The following is a 27971-nucleotide window of genomic DNA, read 5'->3' as shown; positions in this document are numbered from 1 at the left end:
TGACCCCCTGTTTGGGAACCACTGGACTAAACTAGCTAACTGTATATATTGACCAGCTACAACATTAAAATGCTGCTTACACTTTGATGCATCAGTAATATCAATCTAATAATGAAAGTTTTTGTATTAAGAGGTACTAAATCACTTCAACATCGCATTCAGTGGTGGTTTGACTCCACCTAAAGTATGAGGATTGTCAGTGTGAGAGAAAGGGAGCGAAGTCAAGACACATTTAACACACAAAATTCAATATTTACTTTGAGAATAAAATACTGACATTGCCATGGAAGCAGCAAAATGTGTCAGAGTATGTCACAGACCAGCAAAACAACACAGGCAACTGTACTGCGCTCTTTCAAATATGACTCCTCTTTCAGTTTTTTTTTTAACATCCTACGGTTCTCACCATTCATTTCAATTGTTTATTATTGGAATTACCATAATTAAATACAGTATTGCCAAAGAAAAAAAAATAATTGGAGCCCTTATCTCGTAATTATGACTTACTATCTCATAATTAAAAATGTGGATCTCATAATTACTGAAAAAGATCTCATTATTATGTTTCTCATAATTATGAGATAGTACGTCATAATTGTGATTTACAAAAGTCATAATTACGAGAAGTTTTTTTCTTTGGAGAATGCAATGCGTTGCCGCACAATAAAGCACATATTAATTTAAGGAGTAGAGGTAAAAAGAGATAATTGTATTGTCCCATGTGAAACATCAGTGTACAACTAAGTATTAGCCTTTTCATTGTTCATGTAGAAAAAAATCTCATCTGTTTGCACAGTGTTCAAGCCAAATATTTCCTTTGTTTATGCCATTTTCTGATGAGTCGCAGTACGAATGTGTGTGGGCAGTATGACGCCTGCGTGGCCTGTGTGTGAGTGTGTCGCAGGCAGGCTTCATAAAACATGTCAGAGAGGAACCCAGGGAGCGACAGTGGAACTTAACAGGTCGTGATTAGACAGTAGTCATGGAAACGCACCCTCTGCATCCAGTCTGTATTGGGCTGGTGGTGCACAAGGCAATATTGTGGGCAATTCAGATGGGCAATGATCCAGGCAACAGAACAAGGAAGGGACGGAGAAAATTATTGATAGCATAAATTATAGAATATTGCATCCAGTTTTAACAGACTTAACAAATGTAACCTTTTTTAACTGTCATTTTCCCTTTTAAATCCCCCTAAATATCAGCTATGAAAACTATTTACAAAATTGTATGACAATGTTGTTTATTTATTCTGTATCTGCTTCTTCCGACACTTGATTTGAGGAAGAAGGAAGGAAAGAACCCAAAAATTGTAAATATTTTTTGTGGCCTTGAACAATGCTTGGGTTTTGTTTTTGTTTTGTTTGGTGTTTTTTGTGCATCACATTATATCACATGTTATTTGTTCCTTTCTGTTCTCAGGAAGATCACACACGCATAAACTCACACACATGATAAAAAAACGATTCGGGACAAAAAAATAATCTGTTCAGCTTTTGTAATTAGAAAACACTTGACATCTTTGAATCATTCCATAAAAAGATCATTGATTTCAAGTCCACTGCTTCCTTTTTTTAAAAAAACATACTGTACCAAAAACAAAATAAGAAAGAATAAAAATCAATTTCCAGAGTGGTTCGTCAAAGCTCGGGGACTGATTAAAAAGCACAACTAGGAGGACTGCATTTACACATTCACATGGAGATCAAACCCGTCAACATCAGCCGGAGCGTGTTAAGGTCAGTTCTTACATGAGCAAAGTACATGACAACAACATAGGCAACATACAGTAGGTTGTCAACTTGTGTTTCACTATCACATAAACAATAAAGACAAGACGACAAAAGACAACAGGAGGAGAGCCAGGGCAGCATTCCTTATCATCGCAAAGTGAATTCAAACAAAGAACAAAAAAATATGAGTGCTGAAATATTATAAATAAATAATTTGCATAAATGAGGTCAACGATAAAAAATTAAATACAAGAGTTGTTAGGCAAAGCTGCTTTGGCACATTTTTAGACTTACAGTACTGTGATAATAAGGTCCAAATAATGATTTGTTATACTGCATGTCATGCCAATTGTGCGTCTTGCTTGGCAGGGCCAACTTACAAGCTACTTCCCCAAATATCCCTCTTAAAGGCACGGTCACACCAGCATTTAAAACGGCCAGCTGCTGTGGCAAAGTTTGATTTCTGTGGACTCGCTGTGATCAGTGGCGAGGTAAATCAGTGCAAATTTCTCGTAGCCAGTTCCAATTTGGTAAATTTGCGCCACTGACCAATGTGACGGAACGGAGAGCTGGAGAGTCCCAAATGGAGAAAGCTATCATGGATTGTTAGCTGTGCTGACCATTAACTTTTATTAAAAGTCCTGAGTATAAACTGCTCCACAACACAGGAAGAGTTTCGAGACAGTTATGAGACAGGAGTTGAATGTACAAATACGTCTTTGAAATAAACTGTATGAATTTATTGTCCTGTTCATGACTAAGCTAACGTGCATGTTAGATGTTAAAAGGCAGTTGCAGGGCTGCCAACTCTCACGCACTGACGGTGAGACTCACGCAATTCACACTTTTCACACGCTCTCACAACACAAAAACAAACGTATAACTGATAACGTTGCGGCGCGAATCAACTCGGCCCAGCTGATGCGACACCAGCGTACGTCGGGATAGTAATCAAGCGGACTCTCGCGCTGTGAGTTGCAGACAGTTTGTGTCTAGAGTGGTAACATTATGGGTTTGAAAAGTTGCTGTTGTCAACAACAGCAAGTTTGATGAATTGATTTCTGTCTGTCATTGATTAATGTCTTTTATCATCTTAAAATGGAATTTAAGCATGGATACATGAAGAGAAGAAGCACTATGTTCCTATATAAGCCATTAAATGTAAGACAATTAGATGGTGGCTGTACAATTAATTTATTTTCACATTTTTTAAAAATGTGGCATGTATTTTGAGGTATAATCATAATGTACTCCTCATAATAAAGAGTACTAGACATTGTGTGATTGAAGTTGCAAATGGAACATTATCTGTTGATAGTAGGGATGGGACGATATATGATTTTATCGCGGATCGGGATAAAATACATTCAAGATAAATTGATCGTGGTGTATTTCCATTATCGGGATAATCGTGAATAGTCCTATATTGATTTCCTGATTTATTTTGAATTGCCAAGGTTTGGCACGCCTCACTGTCTAGGCCACAAGGCTAGCAGTACTGTTTCACAGAAAACTGCATAATGTTTTTTTTGTTTTGTTTTTTTACTATAACATGTTCAAAGTAGTACAGTTTGACTCTATGCCACAATGCAGTTGAACTTTATTTTTGTTAAAGCATAATTCCTGTATTTCTTAAGTCAGGGGTAAATATACTGATACAGTTGATGAAACTGTTGTCTGTACCATTTGACATCATGGGAGAGAAGTAAAAAATAGAGCCTGATTTAAAAAAAATACAGGAATTATCATGTAAGAAAGAACAGACTCACACAATGTTGCTATTTTTTATTTATCGTTTATTTATGCATGGGAACCTTATGATTTATCCTTACCTTAAGATTGTTTTTCACTAAAAAGGATGTTCAGTAAATAGATGTGTCCTATCTGTGATGCAATAAAAATATTAGTTTCTTAACTAAATGTAAGGTAAGGTTATTCGAATATGTTTTAGTGCAATTTTAAGAGTTTAAGCATATTTTGATGATTATTGGGATATCGTGAATCGCAATTATTTTGGCCAGGATAATCGTGACATGAAATTTTCATATCGTCCCATGGCTAGTTGATAGTGCCATAAATAATGTGCCAGTACTAGTACCAGTACTATTCAAAGTATAGCTTACATCCCTAACTGAATAACGCAGCATGTGATGCTCAGTAGGGCTCTGGGTTAAACATGCAGAGAGTAAGACGGCTTTTTCTCATGTATATTTACCACTTTTCTGGCAGAATGATTAAACTAAGCATGATAGCCATCTTAATCATAATGTGTAGCTTTTATAGCTGAGAATATGATGAAAACATGTAAAAATGCAGAAAATGGTATTCAAATACTTTTTTTTTTCTGGGGGAGTACCCCCACACCCCCCACTTTATTGTGCCCCCCCCACTTTTCAAACTAATGTTACCACCAATAGCAACCGTTAACAGTATGTGAACAAAATTCAATCATATCCACTCATATATTTAACCCTCCAGAGTCTCCTGAGAGTCCCATTTTCAATGTCCCCTTCCCCCCGGTCCTCCAGACTCCACATTTCAGCAACAAAATTACTCCATAAATTCAGGAAAACAGTCTCTGAAATTAATTTTCTGGGGGAAGATCCCCCAGATACTCTGGTTAGGTTTGGTCTCCCAGTTTAGGCCATGATGTCTGGAAGTTGGTATCAAGTATCAGTCATACTTATTCATCATTGATCGTGATTATTGACTTGGCTTTTCATCTATACATGCTTTAAAATTATGAATTTGGCTGCTGAAAGAAAATTCCTGGTGGTTGAGGAGTGATGACCCCAACCTCTGCAGTGGGTAATGTCACAAAAGGCCTTATAAAATGCATCAACTTCACCGATACCGAATCTCAATCCAAACTGAACTGAAAAGTTGGCAGCCCTGCAGAGCTTTATTGCTCAAAGAGCATTTTTTCCCCTCTTCAATAACTTTTTATTGGATGAAATAATGAGCAAAATGCCAGGGGGAGTAAAATGAAACACTGCAGAGAAAATAAAAAGAAGCTCAGAGATTTATTGTGACTGACTAGCTGTTCTTGGCTGGCTACTGTGTTAGTTCTGCGAGTAGTCCCTATTTCACCATTTCTGTTTTGTGGAGCAGTTTATACTCCTACAGAGAAGGGTTAAGTAGAGAGACAAAATCCTGACGTCATGTCAGGCTAGTCTGTGTTCTACTAGCTTCTGTTCTCAGTGCAAGCTCCCATTCAGCATTTCTTTCCTCTGTCTTTCTGAAAAAATGAAACGTGTTCCTGGGGTTTACTTTTCATATTCTAAGATAAATCAGCATTCACTACAGCACTTGCTATTGGTACTGGAAACATGGTGATTTTGACAAAATTTAAAAACGATCAAGTTTTTAGCATACGAACTACAGCTCCCACGGAAATGTACCAGTGCAGGTCTAGAATTTGCATAATCGTAACTTGGTCATTTTTTCTCCGCTGTTTAGAAACCTCTGCACTGTTTGGTCCTCTCTGTCCTGCTGTTACAGACATGACTGAACTAGCCACGGCCCCGCGACTCATCCATGGACTCATCTCTTTTGCTGAGCCATGGCATGTAACATGGGATGATTTAGGGCTAATGGGAAATGATATACATTAAAGGTGGCCAAAAACAGAAATATTGAATCAACAAGATTAGATGGTTTCTTTATTTTTTAAATTACAGTCCTTGTCTAAACATATGGAGTAAACCACACAACATACTCTTGAGAGGCTATATTCCAAAGCTGAATTTTTTGTTATTTGCGTTATTTTAAATGTCAAAGAGATTTTGAATGAGACTTTCTTACTTCTGGAACAAGACCTGAAAGATTTGGTTTCACTTCGTCTCTATAAAAGTTGATGGTGCCACACAGCTAACAAGCTACGATAACTTCCTCCATTTTGGATTTTTTCCATTCCATCAAAGGTCAGCACTGTAGAAACTTGAACTCAACGCGAAAAATGTGCGCAGATTTACTTCACCCCCACGAGTGAACAAACTGATTGCGGCGATTCCATAGGAAATAACTGATTTTGTTGCAAAAGTTTGCCATTTTAAATGCTAGTGAGACCAGGCCATATTTGTGTCAAGACATACTTTCCAAGCTTCTCAGTGCTTTAGTTTTTTTTTTAAAGTGCAGCTCTGTAATTTCTATGGAAGATAAGTATTCTAGCTCTTTCTACTAAACTCTGGCAAACAGAGCAATTAAACCAATGTATATATATATATATATATAGATCTATTTCATGTAGATCACAAACGCATAGTGGTTTCCTTCTTCTCTGTATTACTACTTTTAAATACAAGCCAATGACTGGTCATAAATTTCTTGTACATGTGTCCAAGTAGCTATCAAAAATACACATGCGCTTTTCTGATTGAAAATATATTTGTGCTGCTGTACTGTGACCAATAGTCTATGCTCACATTATATTAATATAAGTGCCTTTAGATACTCTTGACTTAAAATATGACACATGACATGAAAATGATTTGGCTTCATTATTACTGGCCTGGAGATCTTGTACAGTGTATGAGACCATGGCTTTATCAGTGGGTAGAAAATAAAGCAGTGAAACTATATTCCAGTAATGGGGAAAGAACACAAGGAGAGGCTGGATATAAATGCCTTTTTTTCCACATCATAAATGCTTCATACATATGGCATACTGTAGGTCTCAGCGGTTTCATTGTCTTTTGAAAGAGAAAATAACATAAAATATGAAACAGAAATATCATGAGACTTACATTCTAAAAAGTCATTTGAACTGATTTAACATAGTATTGAGATACCTGTAGAAATGCTTCCTGGTATATAAAAACTTGTGTGGCACCGCCCTGTCAATCATACACTCAGATACACACACATGCAGTCACAGCAGCAAGTCAGACTACAGAATGTTGTCTGCGTGTGTGGAGATGTGCCTGGGGCCGTTTGAGTTTGTGGTTTATGTGTCTGTATTCATTTTGTCCGTTTGTGTGATTGCATGTGTTTGCATGTGCGCATGTGTATGTTTGGGGGTAGTGTCATTATGGCTGAGAGAAGGCTGCTGATATATAGAGTGGCACCCCCATCACCACCCAAACACACATTCACACACTCTGCGTTAAGCAGCACCTACACAGTCAGACGGAGACTCAGCGGTCGGGGGGCCTCTGATGTCATAACCTGGCATGTAGGTTGACGATGACGCCGTCTTCAGGCAGATCTTTGACAGGCAGATTGCTCATGTCTCCTACTCCATGGTCGGTGCTCTCACAGCTGCTTTGAGGCGACTCAGGAGGAGGCTGGTACAGGATGCTGGCTAACAGGAAAAAGATTGTCCCCAAAACCTGAAAAAGAGGAGGACAGATGATAGTATTGAGAAAGGAAAGTCAAAAATCCAGATAAATAGTGCACAGAAAATAATTCACAAACAGGCCTACAGCAGACGTCTGCTTGCATACAGTATAAGCACCAAAAGCTGTATATTGAAATGTTTCATTTTAAAGGACTAGTTTGACATTTTAGGAAATACACTTTTTTGCCAAGAGTTAGAAGATGTCTCATATCTGTGCTTTAAGTATGAACCTAGAGCCATGAGGTGATTAGCTTAGCATAGCATAAAGACTGAAGCAAGGACAAAAAGCAAGCCTGGCTCTCTCCAAAGTTAAAAAATACACCTACCAGCCCCTCTAGGTGTATTTTGACTTAACACATTGTGTCTCATTTTTTAAAATCTGTACACAAACAGAGGTGTACAAAACAGTTTTTGGTTTTTACGGGGAGTTAGGCACTATAACCGTCTCTTAGCGATTAGCAGCCGAACACTTCGAATTTGTCATTTCTATATTTCTGTGTATGGATCAAACAAACAAACAAAAACAGAATGCTCAAAAATCAAGTAAGATTCAACCCCCCTCCCCACATCAATCATTTTCTGTACAGGCACTGTGACGGAATAATGTTATTCAGTAAAGTAGAGACATCTCACCTCACAAGCATAATTTTTCAAATACAAAGAATGAGATTCTTAAGATTGAATGGAAGACTACAGTAAATGGCCTGTTGCTATGTGTATTAGTGTTACCTTGTAGATGATGCCAGCTACTAGTGTGTACTGGCTCATGGCTGAGTTCTGATATAGGTAGCAGGAACCCTGCTCACCACACTGATCCTGCCACAGTAAGCAGGAGATGTCAATCACAGAGCCAAATGCTATGGGTCCTGGAATGCCACCTGTGGGGAAACAGCAACAGCAATTGGACATGATCATAGCTTCTGTGTGGAGAGAATGAAGCCCTTTGCTAGTGATTCAGAGGTTAAAAGTAAAAAGTAAACTTAATAAAAGAATATAGTGGACCTACCAAAAGTGCGCACCACAATCCACTGGATGCCAAGTCCAAAGGATCTCTGGCTGTCTGGTACACACCTAAACAGCACAGAGATGGTCAGACATGTACAGTAGGCATACTGGACTTTCTTCAGCTCCTTTTTCTGCATTTGTTTTGTCTGTTCCTCTGCACAACACTTTGCCCTGACAGTGCTAAAATAAGATTCCCTGCATCTTGCAGTCACAGGCTCTGCCATCTACTGGCATCATTACTGAGCTGTTACAAGAGACCAACAGCGGTAACAATCTCACAGCACAATTTTCTTGTACAGGGTTGAAAATAGCAGAGAAGGTGACTGCTGTGTATCCCTTTTAGAGCATGCAATGACATTTTTCATTCACCTATGGCTAGAGTTGGAGAATCCCAGATTTCAATAGCCATTTTCAGAATTTTAAAAAATAGAAAAAAAATCATAATTGATGACTTTCTCAAGTGGCCAGCAGAGTAGATTAGATTACACGGCAACTCTTCACTCCTACTAAAAATAATAAATCATCTGCAATTTTTCCCCTCATTTTTTGGCTACTTAGGGGCAGCTGAAACAAGCTGTAAACACAGAGCAACTTTAGAATTTCAAAACACAAGCAAATTAAGAAAACATCTTCATTAATTTAACAACACGCTGCAAATACACAAAACGACAACGGAAGTGTTTCCAGACGACACTAAAAAGGTTTGTGACTCATGAAGTCGGTATCATCCGTTCATTGTTTTTCTGTTTTGTTTTGTACTGTTTCTCCACTTTCCCCATGTCTGATCTGCAGCGTGCACTTCCCTCGCGGGAGCACGCAGATTTAAATAAAAAGTTTGTGAAGCATTTTTGAAACTGTAAATTATGGTATATTTGAATGAATTTGGACAATGTTGGAAATCTACTGTTCATCATAATAACCAGGTTCATCAGTGATGACAGACACACTGTCTAATGTGTGTATTTCTGGTCTAATAATGCCAACATGATTATCATGCAGGCTACAGGTCATCTGTCACCACTGGTGGTAGGACAGTAAAGTATCTGTCATAAACACTAAATCTCCTCACTGATTCCACTTTTTCGCTCTGCAAGGTCTTGTGGGGCACATGCTGAGGTCACTTTCAGCGCATGCGCAGAGAAGATCAGTAGCAGAAGTCAGAAACCCACAACATAAACATAAACGGATGATACACAGACCCGACTTCAATAACTTCTTGAGTCACAAACCGTGGCAACAACAAGCCGTGTTTAGTACTTTTTAGTGTCCTCTGGAATCATTTCAGTCGTCGTTTTGTGGATTTGCAGTGCGTTTCTGTATTTGCTTGTGTTTTGTCTATTTGCATGTGCTTTCTTAAGCTGCAGTGCGTTTGCCCTTGTCGGCCACCGTAGTTAACTACGAAAAACAAGATGTCTTATACTTCACTGAAAAGTCCGTTCTTGGAGTATGTGCACTGGAGGTTTCAAGTCTCCAGGTCACACTTGTGAAAGTTGCATACTGGACCAATGACTGGCCTCCAAACTAGTTGTGATGTCACAAAATCACTTGTAAGTGCAAGGGTTAAATGGAGATTTAAGGTGAGCTCAGAGAAACTCTGCACATACATCATTCTGCACAGTGAATCTTTAACATCCAAGTGACAATAAACAAAACACTTAATGAAAGGTTTGCATTTTTATTCTGCTTTAATATAATGTTGGATCAAAACACTACATTGTCCTCAGATTAAACCCAGGCCTCCAGTTTGGCAGAAGCTCTAGCGCTCAGCCATCATCATTATATTGTAAATTGGAAGTTGAAAACACTGCATTGGATAGAGATCAAACACAGCACAGGTGGTATAAGGGGGCCTGAGTGTAAAAGCACACCCTGTAATGCCAGCAGTTATGCCCATGGGCAAGGCAGCTAGGTTATCATCATTTTTCAAGGTTTTTCTCGAGGCAGTTCCCAGCTGTGTATGTGTAATAAAAACACAAAACAAAAAAGTTGTTCAATGTAATATTGGTCCCACTGAGTGGTAAGAATAACGCAGTGAGTGGGTAGTTTAATGAACAAACTCAACAGTGCTGGCTACAGCCAGAATCTACAGTTTAAGCATTTTTGTTTTTGTAAGGTTTCACTGTGGCCACCCACCTGAGCGTGGCGGTGAGTGCTGGGATGCTACAGAGGAAGGTGAAGGAGATGATGATGAAGAGAAAGGAGAGGAAGGCTGGCATGTGGTGGCAGGAGCTGCCACACTTCCCTGCCAGAGCGAAGCCCTCCTCGCCCCAGGACACATTAACCATCAAACAGCTACATCCAGAGTACACCTAAAAACACACACACACATGCAGTATATTGTGACATATAATACTGAACCAGCTATGGTAATGAGGTTAGTAGTTCATATAATGAGAGCGTAAACTCAACATACTTTCTCATAAATCCTAATATCAGTTCTCTACATATCTTAAAGAATTAAGGTGTAAAAGTAAAAGTAAGGATGTCCCAAGCCGATCTACAGGCTCAAGACAGTCTGTCTCCATCCCGTCCTTACCTTCCTGCAACAACAGATTCACACTGACATCCTCTATGGATATTATATAAAATACTATAGGACACTATACAAAATATTATAGGAAACCATCAATGTAAAGTTGTGATATTTTCTTAATGCAGATCTATTCAGCTGTCTAACATATCTAAACTGCTTTACTAATTTTAATGCAGGCCTATTGTAAGCTGTATAATGTAAAAATAATTAAAATGAATATTGGATCATAGCACATGGACATCCATGAGACAACTGCACAGATGATCAGAAAGGAATAATGCTGGAAACCCACAAGGATACGACTAACCAGATTGCTTGTTTCATATGATCCCAAATATGATTATAACACTGACAAGTTTTATAATAAGGACACTAGTGTGCATCTTAACGCACTCATTGACAGACTTGGTGTGTGTTTTTGATGACATGAGTAAAGCTGAATAACAATAACTAAAATATCATTAAATTATTTCATTATAATATCTTATGAGTTGTATGTGTAACAAGAGACTATTGTCTTTGCTATAATGCCTATGTGTCATCTGGAAAGAACAGTTGCTTTGTTTGAACTGTATCAAAATGTATTTAGCTTTGAAATGCCTCAGGGTTGGTTTACTAAGCCTGTGATGCTGTGAGTGCCTCTGCTGCAAAATTTAGCAGCTTCAGTTTCTACTAACACTGATAATGTAAATGAATATAACTGCATTGAGTTCATTCAAATGCACAACATGTCCTGAGACACAGAGGAAAGTGTGTATTTCCAGCTTAAGTTATATTTATTGAACTATTTATTTACAGAACAGCTATAATGCCCCATTTCTGCACGAAAAGCTTCAAGAAATGTTAGGAAACATTGAGAGGAAATGCTGTCACCTGGATTAACAGGCATACAGCTTTTTGCTTTCTTCCTTCAATGCTCTTGCTTTGAATTGTCCAAACGGTGTCCTAGAAAATCAAGTCTAATTTCCCTTTAGTCAGAGTACAATGACAGGACTGTACCTGTTTGCCTGTGGAGCGGTCGGTGTGGTTGATGGAGCTGCAGCCAGCATGGCAGGGGGAGTAATACATCACACCGTCTGCCCCACACACAGGGTTGTACAGCTCTCTCACACAACTACAGCCTGCATTACAGCCCACTGTCAGGTCCTGCTCTAAAGAAGAGCTGCACACAGGAGGGAAATGAGGGACAGAAATGATAGGGACAGAGGAAGGGAGGAAAAAATGTGTGGAGAAAAAGAGGGATGGAGAAACAAATGGAGGAGAAGGAAGACAGATGCAAACAAACAGATAAAACAATACAGTCAGCATGAATTTGCTTGCTCATGATTTCTCATACTGAACAATGTCCATATCTCAATAAATCTTGGTGAATGGAAAAATAATAAACTGATTGCAAATGTTTGGTGCGTCCATGTTAACCACTAATGTACACATGCTTCCCTCCAATATAAAAAATCAAACAATCTTTAGAGAATTAAAATGTTTAATTAATTAACTGAAATGTTTCTTTGCAGGCAGATCGGCACACAAACTATTAATTCTAAAATAACTTCCTTTGCAGGGCACTATGATTCAGTAGCTAACGTTGTTGAGTATAAAGGATTTACAAGTTATAAAACAGTTATAAAAATGAGTAAGAAAACTGAAACAAGACATTTTCTTTGCAACGGACGACAACCTTTTTTTTCACAACAAAACAAAGCTGATAAAATGTATGTAATGTAATGTGAAAAACAGACAAATAAATATATTACTAATAATGCAAAGTCATATTTAATGACCTCGATGTATCCTCCTCAGTAATGCTCGCTAATGTTACTGGTTCTTTTCAAACAATTTATGGACAAAATACATCTACAATCCCATTGAAAATTAGACAAGAAGTTGCACCAAAACAGCTGGGACAAACCAGTTAACATGCAGGCCTGCACACTGACATTTATAAAAAGGTAAGCTGATGTTGAAGCTAAAGCTAACATAACATCATAAAGGGCTGTTGGTAACATTAAAGTTTCTTTCAGTTGGCTATCTTTTGTGTTTATAGGCTGTTGGCAGGAATGATAGAAGGATTGATGTTGGCTGTCAAATACCTAAATCTTCCCCCAGATATTAGCTAAAGGAATATTATTGCATCTTTTCCGCTGCTCGTCTCAAGCTAAACACAGACAATGAACAGTATTTTAGTTACTACAGAGCAGACTGACATGGGCACTGTGTGATCAAAGTATTATAAAGTCTAGTATTTACAGATGAACCATGCATTTTCCACTAACCTTTACGATAGACGAGAACACCTGGTTCTTAAAAGTTAAACAATCATGGGGAAAATGAGACTTTCACTGATAAAATAAAATAATTAAAACTAGACTAAAACTAACAATAGTCAAATGAACAATATGTGACTAAAACTAATATACATTTTAGTCAACAGACTAAACTTAAACTAAATCAACATTAGGAGCTAACATAAAGACTGCCCACCTGTTTCTAAGGCGCAGCTTGCTGGGCTTGTCATGCAGGTGTTTGTAGTGGTCCACTTGGCGTTTCTCCATCAGACCGGACTGGTATGGTGCTGTGACACCAGCCATGGGCACGTTGGGGCAGTGGATGAGAAAGATGAAGATGGCGAGCAGACTGACCATCGCACACATCATGCAAAAACGGATGATGCCTCGACAGCGCAGGTTCAGTCTCTTCACGATGTAGCCGCCCAGGAAGGTGCCACCACCTCCTGCTGGTACCACCATGTATCCTGCGAGGGGGAGAAGAATAGCATGAATACGTATGTGTGCAGTCTCGCTGCAGTTCCACTCTAAAGCCCTAAAAGGAAAATGCACTTTAAAACAAACAGTGATAGAAGTCTTGAAGTGGCCAGATTTTCATGGAATTTGCTGTGAATATTTATGGCCTCCAAAGGATGAATCCTAATGGTTCTCATGAAACATTGCCATGGTCTGGCCAGTTAGAGATAAATGAATTGACAGTGAAACACTAAAACATGAAGTTTCTTTAAAAGTCCGTCTCTCAGAATTAATAAAAAAGGTATATTCTGTTATTTTGCTACTGCCATTTAGAATGACATTCAGTAAATTCAGTGAAAGTACATGTTACATAAAGGACTGCATTAGGCATAACTTTTTATGGACTGAAAAAAAAAAACTGTCACTATTTTGCTCCTGCTATCACTTGTGTTTACTTGACCAAAATATATGTATGCAAAAACTGCTTATTTTCCAGACCTACCTTAAAAGAATTCTGGAAATGCAGATGTCAACCTATAGTACGCAACATATTCCTACTTCTGGTGTAGTTAAATGATAAATGATAAAATATCGCAGAGAAGCGCTTCCTTGTTGCTGGAACATAGAAGGTCAATGGAAATAAAGTGAAAAAGTGTTGGATTGTAGATATTTAATGTCTCCAACATCTCAAAAGGAACAGTTCAGAGTCAAAGTATTAAAAGTAAAATAAAATAAACAAAATAAAAGATTATTGAGCTGAGATGGCTTTGAAAGACATTTGAACAACCATTTGGGTTTGCTCTGGACTTTGCATCATGTGTTGTATGAGTTTACCTCTTTATTAGTCACTCACCGAACCATGTGGCAGCCTCTGAAGCACTGAGACTGAACTGTGATTCCAAGAACTTTGGACCAAAGGTGGACATGCCGGCAATGAGGGTGGCCTCAGTAGCCCCAGCCAAGCACAGGAACAGGAAGGGGGGATTCTTTAAGAGGAGCAGCACAGACCTAGCGAGAGAAAGAGAAAAGAGAGTAAGGGGTGACAGTGTGTGCGACTAACTGAAAAAACTTCAGCTTCCTTTTTAATTAAACCAGGCCACTCTAATCTCAACAGCCTGGAGACGTTCCTAATACAGATAAACACAATATGAGATCCAAAGATATATTGTCATGTTACATAATGTGCCGTGATTAATGCCTTAATCTGTCTGTGTAATCCCCAGTGCTACAGAGATGTCATCACACTGTGGTTGCTGAGCTCATAGTAAACAAAGTTGTAAACTGAAAAGAGGCAGGGCTGTCACTCATCTGTAAAGCTCTGCAGTCGCAACATACCTGTCTGAACAGAGCTTGTCTGGGAATGTGACATTTATTTCCTTGATATTTGAATCTATTGATGGAAGGATTGTTCATTCATTCATTTATAATAGACAGGTTTCTAATTTACAAACAGTCAAGGATGCACGCAGCGGGGGTGTAGAAAAAACATTGCCAATAATGTCATGTTAGCTTATATATGGACATTTTTAGTATTTAGAAATGGAGCAACTTGCTGGAACCCAGTTACTACTAAAAGGTTACTCAACAGTTGTTACTTTTTAGAGGTGAATTTGCATTTGGCATTCGCATTTCCTTTTTTACTGCATGTCTCACGTTGATAGGCATCTGTTGGCTCTGGCTTGCTACATAACACATGGAATTCCAGCGACAAATGGCAGCTACTGGCAGTAACAACGCTAACAGAGACTACACAGCTGTAAGTGTGTTCCAGACCGGGTTAAAAGCACAGAAACCCCCCTTAACTCTAGTAACATTAGCATTTAAAAGAAACATTAACATATATAAAATTCCTGCTGTTTTCCAGTTAAGAGCAGGATATTAGTAACATTTGCATGTACAGTATGAATTTCCTGCTGCTTACTATCAAAATATATCAGACACAGCCAGTTGTCTTATGTTACTGCAAAAATACTGCAGTGTATACAGGCAAAGCTTCATTCATGTGAAACTATGCCAATTAGTAGCATTACTTATCAGCTACAGGGGATCATGAAAAGATACTCTGCACATCCGTTTGTGATTTCTTTTTCTCTGGATGGACAATGCATCACGTTCTTATGCTTGTAATATCTCAAAGTAATCAGTCTGCACCTCTATCACCTGTCACCAAGTCAAAAACTGAAACTCTAAACACACATCAAACTGATCACCAACACATTGATCATAGAGCCTAATAAACACCAGTGTCTGTCAAAACTATCCACCTCCTTCACTAGATCACTAGATGCTAATATCTAATTATGCACTTGTGTGTAGTAAGTTCACTACCTTGGCATGTCTTTGACCGATTTGCCAAACTGAGGGTCTGAGGCTGTGGTGTGGCTTCCGTCCTTAAGCTGGTGGGCCTCAGACACCCGCATGGCCACATACTCCTGAGAGCCTGCAGGAAGAGACAGAGGAGGAGTAAGTGAGTGAGTGACATTTGCCATTCTCATTTCAATTTCTATCTGTGTTTAACATAAAATTAAAATGTGAAAGCTCTTTAGCTTCTTTACTTCATTCCTGTTGCAAGAGAGAGAGTGTGTGTGTATGTGCACAGTGGACAGAAGTGGTACCCGGTAGCTGCCGTGGGTAGCCCAGGATGGGGAATGCTATCAGTAGAGCTGCTGCTCCTCCTGCTAGGAAGCCGATCCACCAAGCCCCGACCCACAGAGGGTTCTCTGGAGTCATCTCTGTCCTGTGACAACACACACACAAGTCTGTTTCACTATCCCTGTGGGGGGCAGTCATTGACATAATGTTTTCCCTAGCCCCTTACCCTAACCTTAACCATCACAACTAAATGCCTAACCTTAACCCTTACCCTAACCTTTACCTAATTGTAACCTGTATCCTAAAACCAAGTCTTAACCCTCAAAAAGCAGTCTCTACCCATGGGGGCCTCAATTTTTGTCCCCACTGACACGAGTCCCCATGGGTTAGTGTGCATTCAGGTTAAAGTCCCCACCGGGATAGAAGAACATGAAGCACACAGTCCTGTTTCCATCACTTTCGGGGACATTACTTTGACTTACATTCATTCCCTGGAAACTTACCCTAACCTTAACCAGAACCGCAACTTGCCTAAACCCTTACCCTTACCCTAACCTTAAATCAAGTCTTCACTGTACAATTTTATGAATTACATTATGGGGACTTGCATTTTCTATTATCTCTAGTCTGTTCTATTCTAGTGTGTTCTAGTCTATACTGCCGTCCAGACTCACGTCAGGTGGATCTCGGTGTAAATGTTGAGGAAGTATCCTCCCAGCAGGTAGCCTGCTGCCGGACCCACAATGGCCGCTGTGTAGAAGATCCCTGGGGAGAGAGCGCGAGAACACAGACACTGAGCCAGGCCACGGGTGTGTCAGTACAGTGACTGTCTACTTCCTGTTTCCTACTTACCTATTCCTGTCGTACAGGTTAAAAGGGCCCCATTGTTCTTTACTGGCTCTGTGTCCAAGTTAATGTTTCATGAGAAAAATGGAGCTTGAAGTGAGAGACTGCAGGTGTTTCCCTTAAGTGGGTTACACTGTGCTCTGCTGTTATTTGAAATGGGCAAAGGGGACAAGGCACAATTTAGGGATGTTTTGTACAATTGATGTCCAGAGTGAATGCTGAATGAGTGAACGATGGGTGGGTGATAGGAGCCCAAGAGGGTCAAAATTACAGCTTCACTAACTGTACGCCTGTGTGTGTGTGTGAGTGCACACAAGGCGCATTTGGTTATTTCCACCCAATAAGCTCTTTCATCAGTTGGACACATTCAATCAATTCACAACATAAAACACTTAGAAACAATAAAAAAAGGAGGGAAGAGGGAAAGAGTATGATGCAAACTGGGAGCCAGCTGGTGAGACAACCAGTATTGTATCTCATACTTTGTGACAGACGTGTCGGCATATGTGTGCTCACGTTCAAACAAAAACACATTCATAAACATGCAGACGGCCGACATATTTAAGCCTGCATCTGCAACAGACATGCAATTATTGCAAAAAGATGCAGGTGGAATTGTTATTATTATTATTTCCGAGGCCTGCTATTTGCATATGTATTCATTATTCCATGCAATCAAAGCACTTTAAAAAAAATTAACATTCAGTGACAGAAAAATCTGTGCCTCCGCAGATAGCCCTGCTGCCAATATGAGCTGAGACTGAACACTTGCTAAGCACACAGCTCTCCTCTTAAGGTCCACACAACTCTAGCCTATAGCCTTCTCACTGTATGACCTAAACCAGTTGTTAGTGTCTCAGCAGTGTACTCAGAATGGTAAGAAGTGAGGTAATATAGTCAAACCCTATGGCCACGCTTCAATGAGGCAGTTTGTTTAGCAAAGCTAATGTGAGTGTCAATGTAGGAGGAAAACATCTAAGCTAATCTTGGGATTTTTATAAATAAACTCCAGGCCTGTAGTTGTGGTCGAGGGGATCACCTATATCATTTATCTAGAGCAAGACCAACCACTCCGACACACAGTACACTGTTTTTCAAACTGTCAGCTTGTTAAGACACTGTTAAATACATAAGTTATAAATAACTAAGATCTCAGGTGTTGCGATTTGAAAATCACATTCTTTTAAATCACAGTTTTTGATTAAAAACAATTACTTGGTCAGGCCATTGTGTCAAATCTGTGTCACATTTTGTGACAAAAAAGAAATGAATGTCCAAACACACACACAACATGCATTTATACATAAATGCAAATAAAAACTGGCCAATCAGGAAGAGATGATAATTATTTAAGTAATATAATATTATTAAAATCATTACGGTTGATTGCTACTTAAAACAATTTAGTACAAAGCAAAACCCAACAGCAACATGTTGTACTAAATGAATTATGACTCACCAATATAAACAGGGGCATAGCTGGACTTGACGTTCTCGTCCAGGTATGTGACCCCTAACGTGTAGAGAGGCGTAGCACCCACACCGTGTAGAAACTGGCCCAGCATGAACACAAAACGATAGCTGGACAATCCTCCGCCCTCCTCATCCCGGCACGGGCTGGTACGGTTGGCAGAGCACATTCCTGTTCGCTCGGGCAGGCTGACCTGGTAGGGGGGTGTGGTGAAGTGAGGCAAGGCGAACACCAGAGAACCAAGGGCCATGATCAGCACACCCCATCCCAGCCAGCGAGGCTTGTGTCCCGTCCCACCGAAGTAGCTGACGAAAGCCAGGCAGACGCAGGCGGCGATGTCGTAGGAGCTGGCGATGAGGCCGGCCTGGTAGCTGCGCAGGTCGAAACGCCTCTCAATGGAGGTGACCACTGTGTTAATGAAGCCGTTGATTATCATCCCTTGGAGGAAAGAGGCCACACAAAGGAAGAACAGCACCCAACGAGGGGTGTTGAAAACTTGCATAGCTTTGGGCGTCAGAGCCCCCCAGCCACATAGCTGATCCGAGTCAGTGGAGATCAACTTTAACCCCATGGGAGTCTCTGCATGGGATTTTGTTTCCACCCCATATAGCTGCCCTGGGAGTGTGGAAGCCCCAGTGAAAATGTGGGGCCGAACGGGGCCATCAGCTCCAGGGCTGCCAGGATGTCTGGGGCCTGACCCTATTGGGCTGCCTGTCTGGGAGTCCATGGGGCTGGGGGTGTCCAGAGATGGAACCCCACTGAGAGGGCAGTCCTGCAGGTCCAGGAGCTCCTGCTTGGAGCTGAAGGAGGCGTCGGCATTAAGCAAGACTGGCATCTCCCCTCTGAGGGGCACTGTTAGGATCCTGTGGCACAGAAGGAGGGTAGACGTGGGAGGTCTTTGAACTGGGGATAGAGTGATTTGTTCACAGCCACAGCGTCGAAAAAGGAAATGTAAATCAGCTGAGGCTCAAGGTGAATTCGTTGTGGTCAGGGTTCTGTCAGGCTTGTCTCTGAAATTATCTATCCTTGGCTTGTGTTGCGTACTCCATGTGTCCACAGTGATGAATATTTGTTAAGGCTCTTTAGGTGCTTTTGTTTACATATCTGTAGGCCTACAAGGTTGTGCAGGTTGGATAGACGGCTTCATACTGACGATGAGTAATGGCATCCTATGGAGAGCAAAGAGAGGGAAAATAAATTTATGAACCATTCAGTTTTAATAAGACACTAAAGCTGTTAATAGTTGCATGAGTGAATGACACACATAAAACTGAATGGATGACTCAGAACACACTGACACTAGCTAAAAATTGATTCTCCCATTGCCTATTGACAATAATGTAATGCTCACATCAAAGTAGAATTTTGATGTCTGGACAATTGACAGCGTGAGATCCGTCATTGTGTCATGTTTTTTCTGCCACATGTGGATGCCAGGGCAGGCAAACACACACACACACACACACACACACACACACAGACATGCAGTGTTAAATCAGTCCTGCTGTCTCCTGTGCGCAACATCACAGTGAAGCTGAGAGAATGGATTCATTTTCCTACAGCGTGCTGGGACTCAAGCAACTCTAATTACCAACACAATCTACAAAGAAATTATTGTCAGTAGTTGTACACAAACACACATGCTTACACACACAACCTATAAAACCTCAAATAACACACACTGGTAATGAACCATGAGAAGCACTCTCTGCTCCAGCAAGCACAAATACAGATCACAGCTGTCATAAACACAAACATAAAAAACAACATGCAGATCTAGCTGTTGTATAACAAAATTTCATTTGACTAATTAGTGCAATTTGAGACATAATATCCACATTACTCCAAAACACATATAATAATACATTACGACCACTTTATAAATGACTGGTCAACGCAGATTAAGCATGAACATTATCCCAGCAACGTTTTTTCATATTGCCCAGGAGTGTGAATTGATGCTGCTTAATTCTGATAACAACAGAGTAGACCTTTTTTTTTTTTTTGTGTATTGACACAAAACAGGGTAACAGGGTACAATTTGTCTACCTTAAAACATTGGTTCATTGTTCTGCTGCCATCTGCTTACAGTAAGTAGATGCTGACACGGAGGCTGGATAATTTACCTACAATTGTCTCAACAGATAACCTCTCCTCAGCAACTCAACAGCAAACCAACTCAGGATGAGACAATGGGTTTCCACATAAACACGCGTATCACCTCTGTTATACTTTAACAATAATACTGCAAATGTTTGCCTCATATAACCTGACCATAACATTCAATCTAAGAAAAGGACTGTGCATAATGAGCTGTAACAATGTCAATAACTTAAACAGTAGAAACGGGAAACAGAGTACTTCCATCACTGACTCATTTCCTCATAAAATGAATTAAAAGTAAACATGTTGGCTGATAAACGCACCTCACTATAAAGCACAGCAGCGCAACATGTGATGTAACTGGTTACCTACTGTTTTACAGAAATATTTAATTTTCAAACAGAATGAAGAGAAATTATTTAAACGCCATGACAACTTTTAGAAACTCTTAAAACATAGACACTACACAAAGAACCGTCAGGGTATTCGACTTTCCTACATTTGCGCAGCTACAATGTTTAAAACCACTACTTCCTGTGTAGCTCTTTATTGTACTTCACTAATGATAATTACTTTTCTCTCCACAAAAATAACATTTTATCTGCTATCCTGTATACAACAATAGATTTGACTTTATATTACATACAGCAAACACATTAACATCAGCATTCAGGCTAATGGAAATACAATTATATTCACTGGCAACCCCTATTATAATATAATCACCCATAAATATTCAACTTCATCACAAACACAAAGCTCTGAATATGTAAAAATGAAACCAAATTATAAATATAATCTATTTAGCCTCCTACCTCCATTCCTGCTTATGATAATCAACAGGTCTGGTGACATGTGAGTGTTGATAAATGAAAAAATCAGACAGAGTCAGACTGGGAGAGACAGGGTAATGTAAAGATGGAGAGTCAGAGAGAGGTATCCATGCAGGTCCTAAGCCAGTCTCTCAAAGCCTCTTATAGTCCAGCGCTGAGGCAGCACATCAGCACATTCACACATCCCATCAATGGATTCCTGCAGGCAGTCTGGAGGGAGGGCGCCACATTATCCACGTGAGAGGTAATTGCTCACTGATACAGCACAGAACTTTGCTGCTTCCCACTGGAGCTAAACTGTATTGTTTGATCACTTGTGCTTCTGTCTTTCCAAACTCTCACGCACGATTAAGTTCGAAAGCAAGTAAAAAAAAAATCTTAATTTGTATTATGGCTGTCACTTTTATTGAAACTAAAAAATAATATTCGATCTGTAAATTGAATTGCATGCCTTGTTTCCCTGGCAGTACACTAAGCTATTGTGCTCTTCACTAACACAAAATGGAGAAAACTAGTGAGCAATGCTGAACAGATAATTACACCAAACCACCTGAGAGGTAATGTGTGGTAGCATTTTTGATTACACCATAGATGAAAAAATCATGGATAAACGCAAGGCTGCTTGCTGACTTTTTAAAATGCAACTATCTCACAGTAACTTTAGCTTGTCGCTCAGGTGAGGCAGTGGGGGCTCTCAAAACCACAACCTCACGTCACATCGTCTGTATTTAACACACATGGAAACAGAAAAGGGGATGTTGTTGTGCTTTACTGAACAGCCAGTCTTTGGTTTGGGGGTATTTACTGACCATCAACTGCTAGCTTAAGCCAAGTACTGCATGCAGCATTCTGGAGATCCCATCCTCACAGTGAAGCCACAGGTTTCAAACACTCTCCAACTCTGAACAAAACAAACCCATGTTATTCTGCCCCCTGGTGGCCAAAAATCTGTTAATGCCGCTTTAAGAAACCGACTGCCATACCTCATATGACAGCTAATATTTATTACTGAAAACGTTTGTTTACGTGCACATAATGAAATGCTCTCTCACCGCCACTGCTCTTTTCATTCAACTAATAACTGCAATTTTCAGCACTGAAACAAAAAAAGTCTTTAATATAGTTTGTGGCAAGTTATCCCAGCTCATTATTCTCTGAGTACAGAATACCAGAAGGTCCTGACAAGCCAAGCTGTTTGCTGAACAACAGAAAGTGAATAGGACTATCCAACCATGCTGCTGTGAACTGTTGTCTATTCAGCGGATCGCTCATGATAAGTAGGAATAATAAGTTTTGGGAAGGAAGCCAGAGCATAAAATCCAATTAAAATCTTATTATGTTTAATTGACGGGTTGATGGATGGCCAAATTAAGTTAGACCTCGTTTCCCGTCCTTGGTGGTCTGAGGTGGGGGTGGAGGTGAATTGGTAGTGTAAAGTGTAAAGTTAGAGGAATTTGTGAGGCGAGAGATTGTGAGTAAGTTTTATAAGGCATCATGATAGGCATGGTAGGGGAGGGTGAGTGGATCATTATCAGGTGATGATGAGATGACCAGAGGTGGGAGTGTCTTGAGAGTTTAACCAGGGCACTCTGTTAACAATGCACTGTGATGAGGTAACAGCCTCCTGTCCCTCTGTTTGTTTTTCTGTCCCTGACTGCTTATGAATCAAACGATGCCATAAATGGATAAGTTCTCACTGGGTTCTTTTTTCTTATTTCATTCATATCTAATTCTATATCTCGCCTTTTCATTTCTATTTTCAAAGAGAGATCAGAGCGAGGACTTGTAATATTAATAAGCAATGGGCTCTGCCCTACCTACAGGGTCCTTTATCTTCACAACAGGGACTTATTTGCTTTGGCCTGGGGAGTCTTTCCTCCTCTGTGGTAAACAAAGGCTTTTGAAGTATCAAGGGGAAGCCTCTCATGTGGTTATTACACATCTAAGAAACAACAGACTTAGATTAAATCTCAAACTGTCAATCTTACTCAAAGACACCGGTGTTCACACACACTGCTATGAGATGTCACTACAATGAAGTGCAATTTCTTTTCACTGGAAAGAAAACTATATTTACTGTCGCAGTATATCCCTCTGGAAAACTGTAGTACAGGACAAACTGTAAGACTGGAGTGGAGCTGTGATTCAAAAAGTCAACTGTGAGAACAAGTAACCCTGTTTGAACCTAGCACTGATGTTATTCCAGGATAAACTCCAGCAGCATTGTGCATTTGGCCTTGTTGACCCCGCACATGTTGTGAGGCTAATGTAACATATATTTGACCATTGTTTATGGGAGAGAAGATAATCTCAGCCTTGGGAGCTCTTAGTCTCCTTCTCCTTCACAGCAGGTGGTCGGGTATGGTCAGCTTTATTCATCTCAGTCTGGGCTTGAAAAAGTGGATTTGTTCCATTTACTTTGTGTATAAGGATGTTAGTTATCAGCTGTGGGTCCATCGAGAAGAAGCCCTTTGGGAGAATGGTAAAATGACATCTTTGCAACTACATGACATTAAGATATTGCATTTGATCAGAGCTAAAAAGGTTATCTCTGTGCACAAAGTTTTTTTTTTTTCTGGAAAAATGTATACATTTCTGAAGTAGATATACAGTAGATTGGATCCAAGGTGTCATGTTCATTTAACTTGATTTAGCCACCTAAAAATCTTCAGATTTGATGGCTTTAAAAAACAGTTAAATTCTATTTTTGCATTTGTATTTTCATAATGAACTAGACTAGCATAGTCATATTCTGTCAGTGTGCAGCTCACGTTTCTGACTTTGAGGTGTGGTGAATGATGTCAAATCATGCCATGAAAACAGTCTAACTTTACTGGACTGAATACTAGTCACGTTTCCATCCAAATGTACAGTGTAGTGCAAATTCGAAATGGATTTCCACAAAATCTGCACAAGAGAATGCAAATGAATGTGCACTTCCATCCTCTGCTGTAATGTGAATATTAGGAGATGGGCGGATAGAGATAAATAGTTGGTAGCACCAATTCTCTAGTCGGTTGCCATTAAACGACTGCAGAAGAAGAGGTCATAATGCGACAACATAATTAAAGGAGCGCCAGTCAAACCTCAAAAGATGTGGAAAACGTGATGGAAATACGCATTTATATTTGTTTTCGTGTATTAATATGAGGAAGCACAAACACGGCAGCCAAAGCAGCAGATAAAAGGTTAAAATATGAAAAGTAAGAGTTAGGAGGCCGAGGACTGGTGAGTGTCAGAACCACTGTCCAGGATGAAACAACAAAGATCCAGGAGTACATCAGGAAGATGGCCCCCAGTGATGAACAGCTAAGCGAATACCTCAGGCAGCAGAAACCCGAGGATGATGAGGAGGAGGATGGACAGACAGAAGAAGTGGCTGATATCAAGATATCCTACCAGTGGCTGGAAAAGGCTGGACTAAAGGACAGCACAGATGCACTAATCATGGCAGCACAAGAACAGGTACTCAGTACAAGATCAATAGAGGTTGGGGTCGACCACACCAGACAGGACCCCAGGTGTAGACTGTGCAAAGATGCCCCTGAGACTCCTCCCACAGTTTTTATGCAATCGACACCAAACTTGCCAAACTGCATCTTCAGGCTGTCCTCCACAAACTATCGAGCTAGATTGTAGAAATTTTCAAAATTGAGCCCACAGTGCATCAAAATGTTTTACCGTAAACAGTACGGCAAACAGCTGGTGTAAATGATAAAATAAATCTCAATTTTGTAGTTATGGTAGATGTAGTGTGGTAAATCTCAAAAACTGAATTTTTGACAGTATTTTGAATTCTATCCTCATAAACCATTGCAGTCACTGGAAATCTTTAAAGATCAGTTTGTCATTTATAGAGCAATCAATCTTTGTAAAAATAAATTACAGACATTTCTGTTGTCTAGATGTCTCATAATTTTGTCTTTATAACCGAATAGTTTGAAATCTTGAAGTCGTTATCACAACCCTGGTGGTTGCATAAGTCTTAGTGTGAAGCCACCTCTAATTTTCCTGTTTCTGCGTGTAGCTCAACGTGATCACGACGTGCCATTGGTGACGAAGGTTGTGATTTCAAGACCTGGGTGATTCACAATGAGCATCTTATATCGGTGGTCATCAACCCTGCTCCTGGAGCGCTACTGCCAAGCATGTTTTAGGTATCGCCCTACTCTCACACCTGATTCTAATTATTAACTCGTTATCCAGCCCTTGACAAGCTTCAGGGGCTTCCTCTCATTTTATTTGCTCAATTGACACCAAACCAACAAATGGTTTCTTGCTTGGCAGGTCGCTCAGCAAGATCGTGACTTGCCCTTGCTGCCTAAGGCTGTGTGTATGAGTTCTGGGTGACGCAAAATAAACATGCTAATGTTTAATCAGCCATTGTGCTGTGTGGATTAGGGAAGCGTGACTTAAAGCTTTAATAATTTTGGTCTGAGATGGACTGCATTTGTCTTCGTCCTCCTCAAAATGCCCGGCCCCAATTCACAGCTGTGCAGCAGCTACATTTCAGTACTGTTTTTTTCCTGGTTCGAATAAATATTCATCAGGAGATTGTTATGAGGAAGTTAGTCAATGCAGTGTGAAACAGTACGTAAGAGTATCTATCACAACCTGTCAAAAGAAAACAGGAACTGATGATAGAGCAGCAGCTATTATATTATACAGTGTATGCAGGGCTGCAACTAAAAATGATTTTTATTATTGATTTGTTGATTATTTTTCCAATTAATCCTCAATGCGTCTTGTGTGCTTATACACCTGTACTTTCATGTGGGCAAGTACTAGCTGATTACCCAAAATACATTTTAATGCAAGGTGTAAAGGGGGTCTAAGTTTACATGGTGCATTTTCCTGAATTACTATTACCACACAGCAATAGGGACATGTAATAGGGTTGGGAACGATGTGACTATGTGTACCGTATTTCAACAACTACTGGGTGCGTTGCCTTGGAATTGCCTTGGACAGTCATGGTCCCAAGAGAATGAATCCTGCTGACATTGGTAATCCCCTGACTCAGAGTGAAATGTCTCAACAACTATTGGATGGATGGATGGATGGACAATTTAGTACAGACATCCATATTCCCTTCAAGATAAATTGTAATCATTCTGAATGTTCTTCTAGCGCCACCATCAGGTAAATGTAACTGGATACCAGTGAAACTAATGGCATTCCCATCAGTCTCAGCTATACTTTGTGTATAGCTAATTAGCCAGTGTTAGTATGCTAACATGCTAAACTAAGATGGTGAACAATAGTATATCTGTGAAACATACAGCACATTAGTATTGTCATTGTAAGCATGTTAGCATGGTGATGTTAGCATTTATCTCTGTGAAGTACAGCCTCACAGAGCTGCTAGCATTGCAGTAGATTCTTAGTCTTGTTATATGATCAATGTCATGAAATGATTTATCAATCATTAATTTGCTGGATAAGCCAATGCTTACATTTCTGTCTGGTAATTTGCAGTTTCTTAATGAATTTTTCTGAAAGATTGATTATACCATGATAAACTGAATATTGATATCACAACATAAAATTATAAATATCGTACTAGAAGATTTGATCTATATCGCCCAGTCCTACCAAGTAATATACTAGCCTAAGAGTACAATTTACAGAGAGCGAGATGGAAGGGGGGTTAATAGATGCCCAATGAGCTAATTTTTGCCAAGGGCCCTTAAGCAATCCAGCCATGTGTAGATCTATTTTGTATTTCATTGTTTTTGTCCAAACATAGTTCATAATCATATACTTGGCATATTCTAGAAAATAGGCAAAGTGATTGTAGCTATTTAAATGTGGTGGAATAAGTAGGCAAACCAGGTTCATAAACCGCAAACAGAAGGAGAATATATAATTAATTGAAATCATCATTACAACTGTACAACTAAGCCGAGTTTGACTGATGATTGATGTTTTTTCAATAAAGGCCAAATGCTGACATGTTGTGTGTCACATGCTCTGTGTTGGATGAATTAAAATAGCCCACAGACATAGACACGAGTCCAAAACAAAGTGTTGCATGTATCTGACTGCAGACATAGAAACACACAGTCGGGCGTACATCAACCTCCTGCCCTACATCTCACAGACATGCCAGCACATGTGACCTTGCTGCCTCCTGTTGGTGGTGAAACCAACTGGAAGAAATGACCTAGAGAGCCAGCCAATAGGGGGCTTAGATTTCAGACATGTTAGCATAGTCTAAAAGGCAACTTGTTCAAGAGGAGACAGCCATGTGCATGTGAAATGAGACCTAGAAAGCTGCCGGCAAAGCTCTGTGCTCTCTGACTGTCTGCACCGCCTGAAGCTGCACTTAGCCTCAGCAATGCCTCTGCCTTTCAAGGAATGATGGAGGGTAAGAGAATGATGGAGGGAAATTACTGTATGAAAATCTGTATTGTGAAAAACAAAGAATGCTAGTGTGTCACCATGAACACAGAGGGAAAACAATGAGGAGCCGTTAGAAGTGACAAGCAAAAATCTGATCACTTAAAAAAAAGGGAAAAAAGAATGACTATGGACTGGAATACATGTAGAAGTGCACACAGAAACCCTGATCTCAAAGGTTCACAGTTCTTCGGCTCTGTTGGCTAGATTTGAAGGGAGGATGTAGGGGAAGGCACACTTTCCAGGAACTTGCCTCCCCTCTTACACCATTATTTCACATGACAAAATGACAAAATGACAAAATGAAAGCAATCATCCAATCAAATTCATATTTATTTTTATTATTTGGAATCCAGAATGGGGCAAAAACTTTG

General features: G+C 39.8%; 1 protein-coding gene across 2 annotated transcripts in view; it reads right to left on the bottom strand.

The window, feature by feature from the left end:
- Nucleotides 1-1481: 1481 nt before the first annotated feature.
- Nucleotides 1482-27971, bottom strand: part of slco4a1 (solute carrier organic anion transporter family, member 4A1) — a 31199-nt gene continuing 4709 nt past the window's right edge. The window contains exons 1-12 of one of the 2 annotated variants that reach the window (XM_044211094.1): nt 21178-21341; nt 18248-19428; nt 16617-16707; nt 15966-16087; nt 15679-15790; nt 14204-14358; nt 13091-13361; nt 11609-11771; nt 10210-10385; nt 8078-8142; nt 7801-7949; nt 1482-7063 (exon numbers count right to left, since the gene is read on the bottom strand). In XM_044211094.1, the coding sequence (XP_044067029.1) occupies nt 6893-7063; nt 7801-7949; nt 8078-8142; nt 10210-10385; nt 11609-11771; nt 13091-13361; nt 14204-14358; nt 15679-15790; nt 15966-16087; nt 16617-16707; nt 18248-19094 (2322 nt within the window). In that variant the 5' untranslated portion in view covers nt 19095-19428; nt 21178-21341 and the 3' untranslated portion in view covers nt 1482-6892. Of the gene's footprint in view, nt 7064-7800; nt 7950-8077; nt 8143-10209; nt 10386-11608; nt 11772-13090; nt 13362-14203; nt 14359-15678; nt 15791-15965; nt 16088-16616; nt 16708-18247; nt 19429-21177; nt 21342-27971 lie in introns of those variants that run through there. The other variant, XM_044211093.1, reaches the window with a different exon arrangement.

Source organism: Siniperca chuatsi, linkage group LG10 (genome assembly GCF_020085105.1).
Source record: "Siniperca chuatsi isolate FFG_IHB_CAS linkage group LG10, ASM2008510v1, whole genome shotgun sequence".
NCBI classification, from domain to species: domain Eukaryota; kingdom Metazoa; phylum Chordata; class Actinopteri; order Centrarchiformes; family Sinipercidae; genus Siniperca; species Siniperca chuatsi.
The sequence above is the reverse complement of the archived record's forward strand: the minus strand, read 5'-3'. Positions and strand labels throughout refer to the sequence as shown.